The sequence below is a fragment of the Giraffa tippelskirchi genome, chromosome 1 (assembly GCF_054371585.1).
Source record: "Giraffa tippelskirchi isolate mGirTip1 chromosome 1, T2T-mGirTip1v1.2.pri, whole genome shotgun sequence".
In the NCBI taxonomy this organism is placed as follows: domain Eukaryota; kingdom Metazoa; phylum Chordata; class Mammalia; order Artiodactyla; family Giraffidae; genus Giraffa; species Giraffa tippelskirchi.
In genome coordinates, this window is record NC_137275.1 from 28,962,553 (window position 1) to 28,982,692 (window position 20,140).

General features: G+C 38.0%; 1 protein-coding gene across 4 annotated transcripts in view; it reads right to left on the minus strand.

The window, feature by feature from the left end:
- SLC4A4 (solute carrier family 4 member 4) overlaps positions 1–20,140 on the minus strand; it is a 367,906-nt gene that overhangs the window by 50,329 nt on the left and 297,437 nt on the right. For all 4 annotated transcript variants that reach the window (XM_081587203.1, XM_081587212.1, XM_081587193.1 and 1 more), the window contains one exon: positions 7,076–7,146. In XM_081587203.1, the coding sequence (XP_081443329.1) occupies positions 7,076–7,146 (71 nt within the window). The remainder of the gene's footprint in view (positions 1–7,075; positions 7,147–20,140) is intronic.

A 20,140-nucleotide genomic window follows, 5' to 3' on the forward strand; every position in this document is an offset into this window, starting at 1 on the left:
GACATGAAAATGTTTGTGGTGGAGAAAAGAACCCAGTTATGGGTCTGGAAGGAAAAATGGGGTGTGGGTAAAAACAGGAATGGAGGAAGGTGAAAGATTAAGATGGAGAGAGAGAGGACGACTGACTAGGTTCTGGCCTCTCTGGACCACAGATGGGTAAACCCAGAAAAGACTACAGCAGAGTGTCTGCAGACCAAAGGGACTGTGTGTCACTAAAAAATAAGAAAGAGTGGACCAAGATGGGGCAGAATTCAGTTTAGGACATAGCAGGCACCAAAAGAAATCTTAGTTAACTGAATGAATGAAATCACTCATCAAGATCCTAACATTTGACATATTTAAGGAAGATTATCTATGAATATAGCTACTCTTTCTATCTGGAGGACAAAGTTAAAGTAAAATAAACTTTCAGTTTAGATTATCAGGTAAAATACAGTGTTTCCAGTTATATATGAATTTCAAGTAAACAATGAATAACATTTTTAGTATGTTCCATGTAATATGTGGGGCTTCCCAAGGTGGTGCTTATGGTAAAGAATCTGCCTGCCAAGGCAAGAGATGCAAGAGACAGGGGTTCTATCCTTGGGTCTGGAAGATATCCTAGGGTGGAAAACAGAAACCCACTCCAGTATTCTTGCCTGGAAAATTTCATGGACAGAAGAGCCCGGTGGGCTACAGTCCATGGGTTCAGAGAGAGCTGGACACAACTGAGCACACACACACAACTATACACACACATACATGTAAGATGTAGGACATACACTAAAAAAAAATTTGTTCATTATTTCTCTGAAATGCAAATGTAACTGGGACTCTATTTTTTTCTAACTCTGATGATGCAGCTTCACTTAGACACAGGCTATTTTGAGTAACAAAACAAAAGGTGGAAAATTTAGCCAAAAGAAACAGAGAATGCATTGGGCCCCTATTACATGGATAACTATGATAAGCTTTAGGGGAACAATAAAGAAGAATAAAAACATTTTATTATTGGAGAAATAAAATATGTCCACTTATGTATTAACTAAAAATGCAAGGCAGTAAAAGAAAGTGTCTAAACAAATAGTACAGAGATTAGAGATCAGAAGAGGGACTAATTAATTTCATTGAGCACAGGGAAAACAAAAGTTAAACTGCACCTTGAAAAAAGGGCTGGTCCTATAGAACTCTCATACTCAAAAGGCAGTAGGCAGAAGTATGGCCAGACAACAAAACTAGAAAGGAATGCAGAGAGAGTAACGAAAGCCCATGGAGATAGGAATAAATGTGACAAACTTTGGGTGTATATTTCTTCTGTACTAGCAGAAACAGGTACAGCATTAGATAGACACCATGAGCAAAGATGTGGATCTGGGGACATATGATGCTTCATTCACTTATCCAATAAGTCCTTTAGGCACCACTTATGAAATGTTCACCAAGAGGAGGAACGCAGAATGAATGGACCAGATGGACCAGAGCTGAGTGTCTGTGTAAATGGGCAGTGAGAGAAAAGAGACAAAGGAAATGGGACTAAGTTGCTGAGAGTCTTAACTGAGCTCAACCTCCTGAAAAGAGATTTCAAGCTATTTTTTTCTGAATCTCATTTTCTAGGGAGTGACCCTATTTGTATTGAGTGAATACATTCATAAACCTTAAAAGTAAAATGTATACCAAAGGATTAATTTTAAAATTTAAAATACCACAGCATCCTCCACAAAGACAAAACTGGGGGATATACGAGCGAGAATGGGCAAAAGTTTGACAGTCATTGAAGCTAGGTGATGTGTCTATATGAGGATTTATTGTACTATTCTATTTTAGGGCATGTTTGAAATTTTCCATAATATTTTTAAAAATAGGAACATGTAATCTTTAAGGAGATTTAAGGACAGAATGGTTTGTGCACTTGACTTTCTTAATGAGATAAAATCACAAGAATGTTATGCACAGGAAGATAAATATGACATTCCATTTCCCATGAAAAGAATGTTAACTCCTAGAATCACCCTGAAGGTACATCAAATCAAAGCACTTTTGCTTCCATGTCTGACTGCCAAGTCTTCCAAGAGACTGTAATAGTTCTTAGGCCCATGATTAACAGCATCTCCATGTATACATAATATGTGTCACTGGGCAATTCAATAAGCAAAAAGTAAGACATAAAAATTAAAGATTCTACATTGCCCTCTTTGAGTATCAACTGGTAAAATACATGCCTTTAAACAGTATATGTGTGTGTTTACATACTTAAGGGTAATGCTACAAATGAAAGTCTCAACCTTAGCAGTTAGGATTTTTTCCTTGCAATGGGTAAGCCAGATTTGCAGTGATCTGCAATCTTACTTTATGATCTATGGGACATATATGAGCTACAACTGTAGTTACATATATTGTTGTGAAATATCAAAAGTAACTGGTTGTCCTACTTATAATTAAGATACAGAAAGTTGCAGGAGACTGTTAGTAGTCCCAACCTAACAACCAAAACACGAGGATAAAAACTGGAGTGGGTAGCCATTCCCTCCTTCAGGGGATCTTCCTGACCCAGGGATCAAACCTGGGTCTCTTGCATTGCAGGTGGATCTTTTATAATCTGAACCACCAGGGAAGTACTCATAAGATCATAGTTTTAAAAATTCCACCAACAAGATAAGGATGTAAAAATCCTAAGTAAATTAAATGCCAAAAAGCTACAAGATCTTCATAGGAGAGAAGAGGTCCATGGCTGCCTCATCCCTGGCAGAGTAGCAGGTGGAAGATCAATGCAGGTGGAAGATCAATGCACTGGAGGTCTGGAGAAATGAGCCACATCTTTCATGAATTTTAATGATTCTGTAGTCTGGGTGACAAGTTAGAATTATGTGAAGCCCTCCCTAGGCATTGACCAAGCCTGCATCCACCCACCAAATCTTCTAATGGTTTTTGCCAAATGCACAGAGAGTTCATAAAAGGCTGGAGATTTGACAAGACAGCTGGGAGTAACACCACTTAGACACAGAATCTCCATCAAATGCAAGAAAGACACTTTTCTAAGACAGGAAGCAGGAAAGGACAGGCGAGAGAAATCCCTGTGAGGCTTTCAGGCACTTGTGAAAGGGCTAAGGCATCTACCCTCTGAAGGAGTGGAGTGAGCAGAGCAGTTGGGTAAAGATCTCCCAAGGCTCAAAAAGCTGGGGCATAAAACAAGAAATAGGGCATTTCAGAGGACTTTCTGGGATGATGGAAATGTTCTATTGTTTCAGGTGGTAGTTACATGAGGTATAAAATTGTCAAAACTCGTTGCAATGAGCACATTAAGAACTGTGCATCTTAGCATATGACTGAATTTAATAACAAATCAAATTATAAAAATAAATCTAACATGAAAAACAAATACCAACTGATCTATTCAATCATGTCTTCATAAGAGAAGCTTCTGACGTTAGATTCTGAAATCTGTTCTCTGCCTCTGAGAGGTGGTAATCTCAATTACCAGCCAATCTCAACACTTACTGTTCAGACAAGAGTGTGGATAAATTGTGGCTGGTCTCAAAGACTTACAGAGACCTTTGTAAGAATTTCTTTTGCAGGTTAAAAGGATATTCCAAGTGAGAAATCCATGGGAAAACAGATCAAAGAGGGAAAATTTAAAGACACAATGATGGAAACACAGATGTAGAGAACAAATGTATGGACACTAAGGAAGAAAGCAGGGGATGAGGAGTGAGAGATCTTGGGAGACTGGAGTTAACACTACATACTATTGATACTATGTATAAAATAGGTAATGAATGAGAACCTGCTGTATAGCACAGGGAACTACTTAATGCGCTGTGGTGACCTAAATGGGAAGGAAATCCAAAAAGGAGCAGATATACGTACACATACAGCTGATTCATTTCTGCTGTACAGTAGAAACCAACACACAACATTGTAAAGCAACTATACTCCAATAAAAATTAATTTAAACAAAGACACAATGATTCCAACAATAAAAGGAAATATGGAAAACCTGGCTTTTTATTCTTGAAGGGTTGTTATTCTAGTGTTCTCACCTCTGTCTAAATGATCTCATGCCCTGTTTTTCCTGCTCTTTCCCCTGAAACACACCCACACCACTAGGAAGAAGAAAGCTTGTCTTCATGCTAATGACACTCAAGAGCAAAGCCCTCCCTCGCTCTTACAGGATGTTCCTGGGGCCCTGTGAGAGGGAGTCTCATGGTGCCCAAGCGCTGCATGTCACTTTTACAGCATCTTCTTTCCTGACCTAATTATTGCCGAATGAAAAGAAGGTAATGAAGCCCTGTTGACTGTAGGTCCTAGGAAAGGTTCAGGCTAGCCGAGCTAGGGTGGCCAAACACACAGAGGACCCCGTAGGTGGTCAGAAGCAGTGGCTATCAATTTCTTCTCTCCACCAACCTGAGAGATGGTGGCAAATGGCCCAGTGGAATGATAAGAACACCTGAAAAGAGTAAAAACAGCACCGAACATTGACCGAGAGACAAGTTCGTGCCAGCCACTTTGCTGGCCGCCTATTTATTAATCTGGCTCTTCTAGTGTCTCTGAGGGAAATACTCTTCTCATCACCATTTTACAGATGGGAAGCTGAGAACGTCCCACAGCTTGTGATTAAAGTAGTGGAGTCCTGCATTTGCAACCAGGCAGTCTGATATGAGAACTCAGTATCTGTAAGTCCTTCTACGTGACATGCTGTTTTGCTTCCCCGAAGAATGGAAACAGGCAGATTTTGGAGTTAGAAAGCCTGAGTTCAAATTCTGATTTTACTGTATACTAGTCATATGGCCTTTGAAAAGTTAGCTAAGCTTTATAAGCCTCTAATTCATCTATAAAAGACAGGTAACACTATAACTCAAAAAGGTATTGTGAGGATTATAGACAATTAATGTAAATAGCCTGGCCCCTAGTAGGTGCTATAATTGATGGTAATAAATCATATTACCTTTCTAACATTCATTTCTGGATCATGTATATATGTGTGTGTGTGTGTGTGTGTGTGTGTTTATGCAAAGTATACATAAAGGGATGGATATAGATAGAAAAGGAGAAATGAAGACTAAAAAAAAGTTGTCCTTTATAAGTACATACACACACACATTACATATTTTGCCCTAATTTCTTCTCTAGAGGAGCTGGACATAGAAACTGAATATATTAATTAAGGTATGTAATTGATACACACACGAGGGGACTGTTGCCCTGGAGTATATTCATAGGAATGAAAAAAGTCAACAATAGTAAACATTCCAATTTGAAAACATTGAAGCATCATGGTGCACTAGCAATTCCACAGGTTATGGAACCATCCAAACTACATCAATCTTTGTTCTACTAATTTATGGCTACTTCTGGGGCTTTGGTCACTCTCATTTATAAAATGGAGATAATTATGCCTGGTAGGTTGTGTAAATCATCACAATATACATTAAGGTTTACAATAATGGTAATATGTATAAAACACCTGGTCTCTTGTAGATGCTTTATAAATGGTAGCTAAATTATTATCATTAGTGTGAGTGTATGTCACAGTCATATCAGAAGTCAACCACAACTTCCATTTGTTTTCCATGAATCTAATAGTGACATCTTAGTATAATTACATGTCAATTACTAGAGTCTCTCCAAGATTTGCCCAAAGACAGGACTTAAAAATTTATTAGTTCAGGACTTCCCTGGTGGCTCAGATGGTAAAGAACCTGCTGGTAATTCAGGAGATCCAGGTTCAATCCCTGGGTCAGGACAATTCCCTAGAGAAGGAAATGGCAACCCATTCCAGTATTCTTGCCTGGAGAATTCCATGGACAGAAGAGCCTGGCAAGTCCATGGGGTCACAAAAAGTCAAACATGACTGAGCAACTAACACTTTCACTTTAAAGCTTTACGTGATTAGTTACAAAAAGAGTTAAGTTAGGAAACAATCTCTTTTCAAGTCATTGGAAGTAAATGTTTTATTAATTCTTATTTCAAATTAACCATCTTAATTAGTTACATATATATTTTAATTAGGTTTTAAATAAGTTTATGAAAGTCTAGAAGAAGTATTTTTCTCTGTTTTAAGTCATATCCTTTTAGGCACCAGGTCAGCTGGCTCAAAGATTGAAAACTGAATCTTTTCTCTATGTGGCCCTTAAGACATATACGTACCTCTTTCACACACACACACACACACACACACTTGTGTACTCACATGTGCTCTCAAACATGGATGAAATAAAGAGGCAAAGTTTGGAGAAAGGCAGAGAAAACAGTAAGGAAAGAAGTCAACAGAGCCATTGAATGTGAGAGAGAAACAGGGTCAAGTAAGAGATGTTCAGGAAAGATACAAAGTGTCATCTTTGAAAGGGATGTTGTGGGCACTGATTATATAATATCTCCAGAAGTGTTCTGGTCTCCTGAGAGATGGGCACTCTATCAATACAAAGTATTATGGTTTCTGTCTTTATAACTGAGAGATTGATATTCGTTGGTAAAATTCCATATCCAGTGCAGAAGGAACACAATTACAAGTCTGAAACAGCACTTGCCCCTTTTTCTCCAACACAAAAGTCTTCTTCCAGTGTGTGACCTTCCATGCAAAACAGCTCATTTTTAAAGCTTAGTTCCAGTCTCTTAAAGAGCCTTGGTTACAAGCCATGGGAAAGGATATCATGTGACAGAGGCACAGTACTTTCTAAGTGACACGGGAAACATCCTGCTACAATCACCCTCAGTGAAGGGAACACAGTACCATCTGGTCATCAGAAGAATTTGTAATCGTACTAGAAACAAAGAGAGGATTCCATGCTCTTACTTCGCAACGTACCTCACTTTCCCTTGTGAAAATATTTCAAGCTGATAATTAATGGATATAGCAGTCAAATTCCTGAGAAGGTTTGAAAATTGTATTATAGGAATAAATACTTAAGTTTGAAAGAAAAAAGGAAAAGAAAAAAAACAGTTGATCAGAACACAGAAAGTGTTTTTTTTTCCCTACAATATCACTGACTATTAAACATGTGTTCAGACTAGGATTGTTGAATGGTAGGAAATATCATATCATGAATATTATAATTAGAATATACAATATGCAAATGATTTAAAATATTAAGTCACTTACCATGTCAGAAGAAGAAACGGTTGGCAAATCTTCAGGAGCCAATGTGGTATCATTAGACACTGAGATATTAACTGTAAGAAAAACATCATTTTTTTACTATAAAAATAAGATTAAAGTGACCCATATTCATAATTAGGAATTTAAAAAAGTAGGATCAGGCACTTTGAAAATGTCTTCAACAAAAACATAAAGGCACAATAAATTTTTCTTTATTATAACTGTATTTACCTTTCACCTAGATAAAATAACCAAAAATTTGGACACGTCTTTTATGCTCTAATCTGATAAGAAAGAATGACAAATACTTAAGGAAATGGTATTGTAATTTGTTCAAGGTTTCAAATAAAAAGAAATCTCCTGTATTACAAAAAGGCATTCAATATATTTTACCCAGTGGGAAAAAAGGACTGTTAATAAATGAAGAAATTGGTTGATTATGGCTTCACATACAGTTAAATCTTATAAATTGAAGCTTTACTAATTAAGAATCATCTGATTTTGGAACTGTGGAATTCATAGGAGGCAGTATATGTCTGCAAAATGTGTGCAAACAAAAAAATACTAAATAGTAAATTATATATAATTTATTATAATGGGCATGCACATTTAATCTAATTTTAAATTATTTTCACATAGTTTGACATCATTCGTGGAATTAATAAGATGTCACTTGCATAACAACTTCTTGGGCTCCAAAATCACTGCAGATGGTGACTGCAGCTATGAAATTAAAAGACAATTGCTCCTTGGAAGAAAAGCTATGACAAACCTAGACAACATATTAAAAAGCAGAAACATTACTTTGATGACAAAGGTCTGTCTGGTTAAAGCTATGGTTTTTCCAGTAGTCATGTATGGATGTGAGAGTTGGACCATAAAGAAAGCTGAGCACCGAAGAATTGATGCTTTTGAACTGTGGTGTTGGAGAAGACTCCTGAGGGTTCCTCAGACTGCAAGGAGATCAAACCAGTCAATCCTAAAGGAAATCAACCCTGAATATTCATTGGAAGGACTGGTGCTGAAACTGAAGCTCCAATACTTCAGCCACCTGATGCAAAGAGTTGACTCATTGGAAAAGACCCTAATGCTAGGCAAGATTGAAGGCAGGAGGAGAAGGGGACAACAGAGGATGAGATAGTTGGATGGCATTACTGACTCTTTGGACATGAGTTTGAGCAAGCTCTGGGAGTTGGTAATAGACAGGGAAGGCTGGTATGCTGCAGTCCATGGGGTCACAGAGAGTTGGACACGACTGAGTGACTGAACTGAACTGAACTGTAGAAGAACCTAATTTATTTATTAAACCAATGCTTCTCTTTGAAATATTTTATTGTTTTCTTTCCATTTATGAGTCTAAAATTGAAACATAGCATTTCAAAAGTATTCTGTAAGATTTTTCTTTATCAGATAAGCCCTTTTCCTATTACATGGAGATTTATTTATTAGATAATATATTATTATGCAGAGACTATCTCTAATATATGGAAATATGAAAAAGCACATCAAGTTTTTGTTTTTGAGGATCACAAGGCTCATTCAATATCCAAACTGCTAATTACTGTTTGGTCCCAGATCAATCCCACCCCTAACCCAGGCCTCAACATCTGTAAGTTGTCCTCTTAGTTTGCAGTGTTTTAGGTCTCACTTATATAGACTTTTTAGAGGCAACATACAGGTTTATTTGACTGCTGAAAGTTAGAACATGATTATGAGCCCTGAAGGAAGGTGAAAAGGGGCATGCCCTATTCACTGTTTTTTCCCAGAATCTGCCCAGTCTGGCACTTAACACGAGCTCAAAAATATTTGTTGATTATTCAACCTTAAAAAAAGCAAATCCTGCCACTTTCAAAACATGGATGAACCTGTAGGACATTATGTATGCTAAGTAACATAAGTCAGACATGGAAAGACAAAACTGCATGATATCATTTATATGTGGAATCTTAAAAAAAAAAAAAAAAGAAAAGTCAAACCCATAGAAACAGATAGAACAGAATGGTGTTTACCAGGGCTTGGGGGTGAGAGAAATAGGGAGAGTTGGTAAAAGAGTACAAATTTCCAGTGGTAAGAGAACTAAGGTCTGAGGATCTAATTATAAGATAATGACTATAGTTGATAATACTATACTATATAACTGAAATTTCCAAACAGAGTATAACTTAAGTGTTCTCACCAAACACATATAAATATGTGAAGTTGATGGATATGTTAAGTAACTTAATGGAAATCCCTTCGCAATGTATATGCATAATGAGATCATTGAGTAGTACACCTTATATATAACTTTACTTGTCAGTTATACTTCAATAAGGGCTTCCCTGGTGGCGCTTGTGGTAAAGAATCTGCCCACCAATGAAGGAGACGCAAGAGACACAAGTTCGATCCCTGGGCTGGGAAGATCCCCTGTGGTCAAAAAAGGCAACCCACTCTGCTACTCTTGCCTGAAAAATTTCACAGACAGAGGAGCCTTGTGGGCTACAGTCAATGGGATCACAAAAGAGTCAAACACGACAGAACACACACACACATATATGTCAATAACGCTGAAAAAATATTTGTTTACTAACAATAAAAGAAGCTAGGAATGGGGTCATGTAGTGACTACAAATGAATGACAGCAGATAAAGGCAAAAGAATTGAAATATGGAAAACAAATGAAAGGGAAGAAAATACTTAGCTTCAGTCCAAGTTTTTCTCAATCCATTCTGATCTTTGAAGGCTCTGGATTTGTTAAACTTTTAACTTAATTCTAGATGCTGCCAGGGAGGGCTTCCCTACTTCATTGGTAAAACTACCACACCTGCAGACGCAGTTTTCTCATTCCTAGTGTTTCATTACAGGTCATAGAAAGAATCAAAATAGGACAGAGGATGCTTGGCCCAAAAAAAGAAGATGTTCAGTTCAGATTTTTCTGTGAACACCACAGTTCAAAAGCATCAATTCTTCAGTGCTCAGCTTTCTTTATAGTCCAACTCTCACATCCATACATGACTACTGGAAAAACCATAGCCTTGACTAGATGGACCTTTGTTGACAAAGTAATGTCTCTGCTTTTTAATATGCTGTCCAGGTTGGTATAACTTTCCTTCCAAGGAGTAAGGATCTTTTAATTTCATGGCTGCAATCACCATCTGCAGTGATTTTGGAGCCCCCAAAAATAAAGTCAGCCACTGTTCCCACTGTTTCCCCATCTATTTGCCACGAAGTGATGGGACCAGATGCCATGATCTTAGTTTTCTGAATGTTGAGCTTTAAGTCAACTTTTTCACTCTCCCTTTGCACTTTCATCAAGAAGCTCTTTAGTTCTTCTTCACTTTCTGCCATAAGGGTGGTGTCATCTGCATAGCTGTGGTTATTGATATTTCTCCTGGAAATCTTGATTCCAGCTTGTGCTTCATCCAGTCCAGCATTTCTCATGATGTACTCTGCATATAAGTTAAATAAGCAGGGTGACAATATACAGCCTTGACGTACTCTTTTTCCTATTTGGAACCAGTCTGTTGTTCCATGTCCAGTTCTAACTGTTGCTTCCTGACCTGCATACAGGTTTCTCAAGAGACAGGTCAGGTGGTCTGGTATTCCCATCTCTCGAGGAATTTTCCACAGTTTATTGTGATTCACACAGTCAAAGGCTTTGGCATAGTCAAGAAAGCAGAAATAGATGTTTTTCTGGAACTCTCTTGCTTTTTCGATGATCCAGCGGATGTTGGCAATTTGATCTCTGGTTCCTCTGCCTTTTCTAAAACCAGCTTGAACATCTGGAAGTTCACAGTTCACGTATTGTTGAAGCCTGGCTTGGAGAATTTTTAGCATTACTTTGTTAGCATGTGAGATGAGTGCAATTGTGCACTAGTTTGAGCATTCTTTGGCATTGCTTTTCTTTGGGATTGGAATAAAAACTGACCTTTACCAGTCCTGTGGCCACTGCTGAGTTTTCCAAATTTGCTGACATATTGAGTGCAGCACTTTCACAGCATCATCTTTTAGAATTTGAAATGGCTCAACTGGAATTCCATCACCTCCACTAGCTTTGTTCGTAGTGATGCTTCCCAAGGCCCACTTGATTTCACATTCCAAGATGTCTGGCTCTAGCTGAGTGTGAGTGATCACACCACTGTGATTATCTGGGTCGTGAAGATCTTTTTTGTGCAGTTCTTCTATGTATTCTTGCCACCTCTTCTTAATATCTTCTGCTTCTGTTAGGTCCCTACCATTTCTGTCCTTTATTGAGCCCATCTTTGCATGAGATGTTCCCTTGTCATCTCTAATTTTCTTGAAGAGATCTCTAGTCTTTCCCATTGTATTGGTTTCCTCTATTTCTTTGCAATGATCACTGAGGAAGGCTTTCTTATCTCTCCTTGCTATTCTTTGGAACTCTGCATTCAAATGGGTATATCTTTCCTTTTCTCCTTTGCTTTTCACTTCTCTTCTTTTCCCAGCTATTTGTACAGCCTCCTCAGGCAGCCGTTTTGCTTTTTTGCATTTCTTTTTCTTGGGGATGTTCTTGACTCCTGTCTCCTGCACATTGTCACAAACCTCCGTCCACGGTTCATCAGGCACTCTATCAGATCTAGTCCCTTAAATCTATTTCTAGTAAATTATTATCAATAAAGCCTAGAAGTCTATTACTATTATGTTCTAAAAAGCTTCAAGTACATTTTCTTACATTATTCCATTTGTTCATTTTAAGACACAGAAGACACATGTAGCAGGCATACTTTTACACCTGTTTTACACTGGATGGGACTCTGAGGCTAGATATGCCAGGTTTCTTGCCCAGGATTACAGAGTCAACCAGAAGGAGAGCTGGTACCAAAATCTTGTTCAACCTTTTTTTCCCCACTTCGCATTTCTATTCATCAGAATCAAAATGATTTATGTTGGCCACTGAATTCAAGGTGGGGAATTATAATTCACCCACGTTAGATGGCTCTCTCTACCGTAAACTGAAATGTCTGACCTGTCTGAGCATTTGAAGAAAAACAGCATATGTGAACTCAAAGGTACTATTTAGCTGGTGTCTGTGAAGCTGTCCTTTGTAAGCTAGATTCTTTAATGCAATTTTGTGAGCTTCCTGTCAAAAGAGAGTGAAGGTCGTTTTGTAATACACTTTCTGCCTAAATTCAAGGAGTGAGGAGGGAGAAGGACAATATTCCAGGCTCCTTTTTTTGTGTGTGAAATAAACGACAGATAATGAAGACCATTGAGTTCCAATCTGAACATTTAGTAACTGCTCTCCAGTTCTGGATATATGTCAATTTGTTCATCTAAATACCTTTTGTCTTTTTGGTTTTCCTCTGAGACAAGCTATGCACACTGGCTCCCCAAATCCCAAAGACCAGTATCAAAATGATAGTTAAGAATAATATACTTTTCCTATTTATTACAATAAGTAGTTGCTTCAAAAGAAAGACTTCAAAATAAATATATAAGCAAGTACCTCTATAAATACATATTGGCAAAATATGGAAGAGCCCATAAATAAGATTAAAAATAAATTTTTATAAGCTCATAGGCTAGAAAATGATCAATTCCAATTGGGAACTTGGTCTATAAGAGCCCTTGATCACCACTTGGTTCCAGACACATAAAATGCAAATATTTTGGCAATCAACTGCAGAATGATCTGTGCATACAGAATCTGTAATATCCTTAATTAGGATTCTGGAAAGGTGAAACGGAAAAGCCAAAACACTGCATTCTGTGTCTTCACTATTTGCTCAGCACCATGGCTTATGAAGCAAAGAACACTCTGCCCTAGGAACCTGGCTAATTAGAATGAGCCAGTTATCACTGGGACAGTCTGTGTCCCATACTTGGTTTCAGGTAATTTACACAGGTTGGTCATTTTACGTTCCTTGGACTTTCACATCTTGATCCTCTTTTCTGTGTATCAAATGCTAACTGATCCTCTGGAATGGAGAAAGGAACATAAACTGTAATAGACATTTAAAAATGTGTCTGTCACACAGATGACCAACAGGTACTTGAAAAGATGCTCGACATAGCTAATTATTAGAGAAAGGCAAATCAAAACTACAATGAGGTACCACCTCACATTGGTCAGAATGGCTATCGTTAAAAAATACTAGAGTGGGTTGCCATTTCCTACTCCAAGGGATCTTCCCAACTCAGGGATCAAACCTGCATCTCTGGCATCTTCTGCATTGGCAGGAGGATTCTCCACCATTAGTGCCACCTGCGAAGTCATTAAAAAGTCTAAAAATAATAAATGCTGGAGAGGAAATCCTGCCTACATTGTTGGTGGGAATGTAAATTGGCACAGGCACTATGGAAAACAATTTGGAGGTTTCTCAAGTAACTAAAAATAAAGTTGGCATATGACTCTGTAGTCCCATTCCTATGCACATATCCAGTGAAAGTGAAAGTCACTCAGTCATGTCTGTCTCTTTGCAACCCCATAGACTACAGTCCACGGAATTACCCAGGTCAGAATACTGGAGTGGGTAGCCTTTCCCTTCTCCAGGGGATCTTCCCAACCCAGGAATTGAACCCAGGTCTGCCACATTGCAGGCAGATCCTTTACCAACTGAGCTACTGGGAAGCTGCGCACATATCCAAAAAAACTATAATTCAAAAAGATACATGCACCCCAGTGTTGACTGCAGCATTATCTACAAGACATGGAAAAACCTAAATGTCCACTGATAGATGAATAAAGAAGATGTGGTACAAAGGAATACTACTTGGCCATAAAAAGAATGAAATAATACCATTTGCTGCAATACGAATGAACCTAGAGATTATCACCCTAAGTGAAGGAAATCAGGAAGAGGAAAGCAAATACCATATGATACCGCTTATATGTGGAATCTAAAATATGACACAAATGAAATTATTTATAAAACAGAAACAAACACAGACATAGAGAACACACTTGTGGTTACCAAGTGGGAGGGGGAGTGGAGGAGAGAAGGACTGGGAGTTTGGCGATAGCAGATGCAAACTATTACATAGAGGATAGATAAGCAACAAGCTCCTCCTGCATAGCACAGGGAACTGTATTCAATATTCTGTGATAAACCATAATGGAAAAGAATATGCAAAAGAATGTACATATATATATATAACTGAATCACTTTTCTGTACAGTAGAAATTAACACATTATAAATCAGCTATATATCAATAAAATGCATTGCATTTGAAAGGCACTTAGTAAATGTTAGTCAAATCTGAATTTGTATCTTCAACCTAGGTTCTTAGGGGGGAACTGATTAGCTTGTTCTGAATAGGAAAAAATTTAACAATATTCTCCATGATAATGAAACTTTAATGTCGTATTCCATTCTATTTAAGCAACATCTTAAGGCAACAGAGTAACTGGAAAATAAGTACAGAATAAAATTGAATAAGTTTCTTGCCTGCATGGTCATGTCAGATTTATTTAAGGGTTCTGAAAAACTTGAGCACATGAGTGCCTCTTGATAATTCACATATTTATGGTTTAAGTGTCCAGATCAATAAAAGGGCCAATACGGATTTTCAAGGATGAGAGTGAAGGAGGAAAACTTTGGGAGGATTAACTTTTGGGAAATTACCTGTCATTATCCCAGCCTGAAGTCTTAAAATTAACAGAAAGTTTTTATTCACTATTTCTTATTATTATCCTTTGTTTTCCTGTGTTAACGGAGCCTCATGCTTGAGATTTTCATGGTCAATGGACAAGTTTAAGTTATGAAGCTCTTTATTCCATGAACACTATTCACATACTCACTTATGATGTTGCCCTGCGGCTGAGCTACTATCTGGTATTAAGTTGGATATATTTAGCCACTATTTCACAAGAAGTTCTCTTCCACCCCCACCCATCTTTACATCTGCAATATACGTAAGACATTATTCTGAAGTACATTTTCCAAGTCTGGATTTTACACAAACCCAAAACTAGAGAATTATCCAGGTCTGGTGATTATCCAAATTCATTGCTTCTCCTTTTCTGATTCTTGCAAGTGTTATACAGATGCTACTGAAATATAAGTTAGGTGAGTTAAAGGAAACTAAAATGATGGGTCTTTCAAATGTCCATGGTTATCTGTCCATGGTTACCTCAAAAGACCATGTTACCATGAAAAACAAAATGTCAGCTGTGCTGGTGAAGTAGCACGGCAAACGCAAACCTAAGCAAGACTACATCAGCAGGCTCTGCCTCTTCAACCCTCAGTCTACGATCTAAATCTACCTTATCTAAAGAGGGAATAACATATAATAAAAGTCAAACTGCATATAGTATACACAGGTCATGGAAGATGAATTAGGATTACCTTTTATGTCCTGATTTTCTCTTAATGGGCTAACTATGAAGCACATACATGCACGTGCGCATGCTCAGTTGTGTCAAACTCTTTGCTACCCCAAGGACTATATCCCTCCAGGCTCCTCTGTCCAATGCTCAACTGTGTCGGACTCTTCGCCACCCCACAGACTACAGCCCACCAGGCTCCTCTGTCCACGAGATTCTCCAGGCAAGAATACTGGAGTGGGCTGCCATTTCCTACCCCAGGGCATCTTCCCGAATCAGGGATCAAACCCGCATCTCCTGTGTCTCCTGCATTTCCTTCACTGACTGTAATATGGGACCACAAGAGACAATGAGCCAGCAGTTCTTTTTTAATGGTTATGACATACAGGTGCATAGCATTTGCTAAGATAATAGAAAAATTATACACACAAAAAAAATAGTAATAAAATTCCACTCTAGAGAGAACTGTTTTAGAGCATTTGGAAACCTCCTCAAGCTGTAAATAAAACCAAAGTGTGGCAATGGAAGCCATGCTTACTACCATCACTTGACTTGGTCTGACAGTTTCATGCCAGGGAAAAGACCACGTTTTACTTAGAAATACTAGACAGTGAGGCACTGGGTGCCTGCGAGAGGTTTTATTCCTCTTCATCACTCATCCATTATTAAGTATGTTCTCCCTGGAACAGTCAACAGTGAATCAATAAAATATATCCCTTCTGTTAAGAGTAAAGTATCATGTCTGTCCCCTTGAGGCGATTTTTCTTGCCTATATAATTTGCTTGTCACATTTAACAAGGCTTTTTTTCTCTCCAGATACAAAACCAACACCTGCTCAGCAAATTTATTTTGACCCTTTCCAAAACATTAACCATGCCCTTAGGTGTATAGTCAGTGCCACCCTTGACACATTAGGTGAATGAACACAGGTATTACAGTAGAAATTTATTTCTAAAGTCTAGGTCAAATGTATTTCTGACCTTATTCATTCTAAAGGTAATTAACACTATCTTAAAAGTAAAAAATTTTATAAAAAGCAACGTGCACATGAGGGGGCATGTGTTCTACTTCATTGCAAGTAGCACAACTCTTAAGCAATGAACTAGAGACTTAGTGAATTTTTGTTAAAGGCAGAAGAGGAAGGGAAAAAAAGGCAGAAGAAAGAAGAAAGGGAGTGGGAAAAAAAGGGAGTCAAGTCTACTTCCTGGTCCCTATTTATAGAATTCTAGCATTTACATTTTTGAATAGATAGCTTCTTCTTAAAGGAACTAAACATCTCATCTCTGGGGCTTGAAAGCCTTTTTCTACATGACTATGTATAGTGTACAACACTTCTGTAGTCTTGAGATTCAGGGGAATAATAGTAAATGATCCAACTATGATGACATGAACTTCTTAACATTTTTTCTAACAATTTTGCTACAATGTTTCATATTTATCTACAACAGTTCCTGGTTTTTGTTTGTCTGTTGGTAAGCTTCCAATGGAAGCCTTTTTCTTTTTCAGAGTCTTTTTCTAGGAAATTTCAGGGGAAGTTAAATGCTTGAATTCCTTTAAAAGAATACAACTAAAAGATTTAACTGCTGGGGCATCTTTTGTGGGATAATGGGAATGAGAAAAAGAACAAAATTTTACTCAGTGTCTATTATGAGCCAAATAATTTTACATATACTATTTCATTTAATCCTTATAGTAACCTCTAATAGTAGGTACAATTACTAACCCAGCTCACAGGTTATGAAAAAAAGAGATTAGGAAATTAGCTTGGTCCAAGGTCACACTGCTAACTAGAATTAAAATTCAAACTCAGTTTTCTTTACTCCAATGCACTTCTGGTTTACACTTTATCACACTAACAATTTTCTAAATTGGGACTCTGGTGACAAATAAAATACTATGAGTTGCCTTTCAACTGGATATGTTTCAGTTTTCACTTTGGCCTTTAAAAAAAAAAAAAATTATTGAAGTAATAGCTGCTTTGCACTTCCTAAGTGGCGCTAGTGGCTAAGAACCCACCTGCCGGTTTAGGAGACATGAGATGTGGGTTTGATCCCTGGGTCAAGAAGAACCCCTGGAAGAAGGTATGGCAACCCACTCCAGTATTCTTGCCTGAAGAATCCCATGGCCAGTGGAGTCTGGTGGGCTACAGTCCATGGGGTTCCAAAGAGTCAGACATGACTGAAGCAGCTTAGCAGCAGTAGCACAGTTGCTTTACAATATGTTGTTAGTTTCTATTGTACAGCAAAGTGAAACAGCTATACATATACATATAGTCCCTCTGTTTTGGATTTCCTTCCCATTTAGGTCACTACAGAGCACTGAGTAGAGTTCCCTGAGCTATAGGTTAGGGAACTAACTTACAGGTTCTCATTAGTTATCTGTTTTATATATAGTATCAGTCATGCATATATGTCAATCCTAATCTCCCAATTCATCCCACTTTGGATTTTCTGAACCATCTTCTTTCTTAGACACCTCTGTGATGTAACCATCAAGGCATAGTGGGAAACAGAACACCTATTACCTCTACATTAATTAATAACTATCATATTTCTAAGAAAAGTGAATGTAAGCCCAAAAACCATGTGCTAAAAACCTGATGTGTCAAATTCCACAGCTAACTTTCATTTTAGCAACTGAAGACTTAAGGTTCCGTAGTCCTTCAATATGTGAGAAGCTGAGTATATGACTTGGGTTTACTGAGCAGCAGATGGGGGCAGGAAGAAGGGAGGAAAAGGTGCCTTAAGAAATGGAAACTCAGGAAGTGATAAAGTTTTTTGCAAGCAAGTGAGAACAAGAAAGATCAGGTAGGGAGGAGAAAGAGCTGTCTTCACAAAGCACCAAAGAAACCCCACAATGTTATTGTGGCCATGAAAATAGTTTTCTTAGTGATTAAATGACCCCGATTTCCTTTCCTGTAAAATCATTTCTCAGTTTGCAGGATCATGACTCCATCTGCGCAGTTGCTAGTTCATTGTTACAGACTGTACCAGTGTTGAAAAACAAGTCATCCGCCAGTTTAAATATTATTGACTCATTGATTGAATTCTTTTACTAGGAGTGCATGTTGCGATGAAAGGCCAGTCTTTTGTTGTTTTTAGAACACTTACTCTAGCTATACATGCAACTGTATTATTCTCTCACTACTGGTTTTCAGTTTGTTGTCATGAAATACTAAGTGTATTGTGGGTCTATGTAGTCTTCTATCAAAAAAGTATTAAGGTTGTGAGAGAAATACACAATCATTAATCTTAAAAGTTCTGTGAAACATGAGATTGTCCTGGAAATGCAGTTGCCTTGGTCTACACCAGAAACAGATTTTATCTGTGTGTGTGTGTGTGTGTGTGTTACTCAGTTGTGTCCAAATCCTTGCAATCCCATGAACTGTAGCTGGCCATACTCCTCTGTCCATGGGATTCTCCAGGAAAGAATACTAGAGTGGATTGCCATGCCCTTCTCCAGGGGATCATTCTGACCCAGGGATTGAACCCTGGTCTCCTACATTAGCAGGCAGATTCTTGACTGAGCCACGGAGGAAGCCCATACTCCCTCACATTTATGTACATATCTTCCATGAGTGCCACTTATCTGAATGACTCTAAAACTAAGGAGTGCAAGCAACAGTCCTGTTGCAGAATGAGCCAACTTGCAACAACATTTGCTTAGAAGGGAAGATGATGAAGACTGGTTTGTTTGTCCTATTGTTTATACTTAACAAACCCTAAATTTTAGTAACAACACAATTATAATGGTTGTTAAATGGCTAACATCTAATTACTTATTAGAAACTGTCCTAAATATTTTGTAATGCCTCATTTTTTTCCTTCAAAACAATTCTATAAGATAGGCGGTATTATCAACCCCATTTTACACATGAGGAAGGTGAGGCAAAGCTACCTTGGAAAAAGGAACTTGTCCAAAGTCATACACGGGGCCTTAGCCAAGCAGGACTTGAACACAAGATTTTCTGACTTAAAAGTCCAGCTACCCTGCTTTACTGGTACCCCATAGAGGCAGTGGGAATTGTCAGAATCCTTCCAAGACAAAAACTAGCTATTTAAGACAGGCTTTTTACACAACCGAGGGGAAACATGTCAAAGGAAGAATTATCACCACTTTAGCCAGCACTTGCTATACATGGGTAAAATCGGTTCAAGCCTCAATACCAGTATCTCAAGAAAACAGAGATCTTTCCTGAAAGGAAAATTACATGTAAAACCTTTGTTATCTTTTTCGCAGTGAAAATGCACTCAGGTATGTCTTCCTGGTTCCAAATGACCTACTCCACCAGCATCCAATTAAAACAATACATGCAAGTTTTTCCATTAGCCTCGGGTCAGTGTGGGGCTGACACTAGGAGATCTTTGTGGCAGGTGTGCTGACAAAGCCCTCATCTGGCTTTATGAACACTTCAAACCTCAAAATAGCTAGCTGATAGTCTTTTCTTTCCTCTAGAAATTCTTAACATACGATTAGTCAGAATGCCTAAAAAGTCAGCATACACACTTTTCCACAAGTAAATAAAGAGACATATAAATGCATAGAAACAAATAAGTAAAAAGGAGAGTCCAAAATCCCACTATTAAATATGTCTATGATCCAGTATTTTGCACATGTGTAGTTTAGACTTCCCCTTAAAGTCTAGGATGCATGATTAAAAGAGGTCTTATCACCTCCTCTCCTAGGAAGAGCTCTAAGACTTGTGTAATGGTAATACACGCCTTCTGGGTTTCTCTGGGGAGCATATTTAATTGATTTTAATATCTATCTTGTATTGTTTACTCTTTCCAAGCACTTTTTAAGT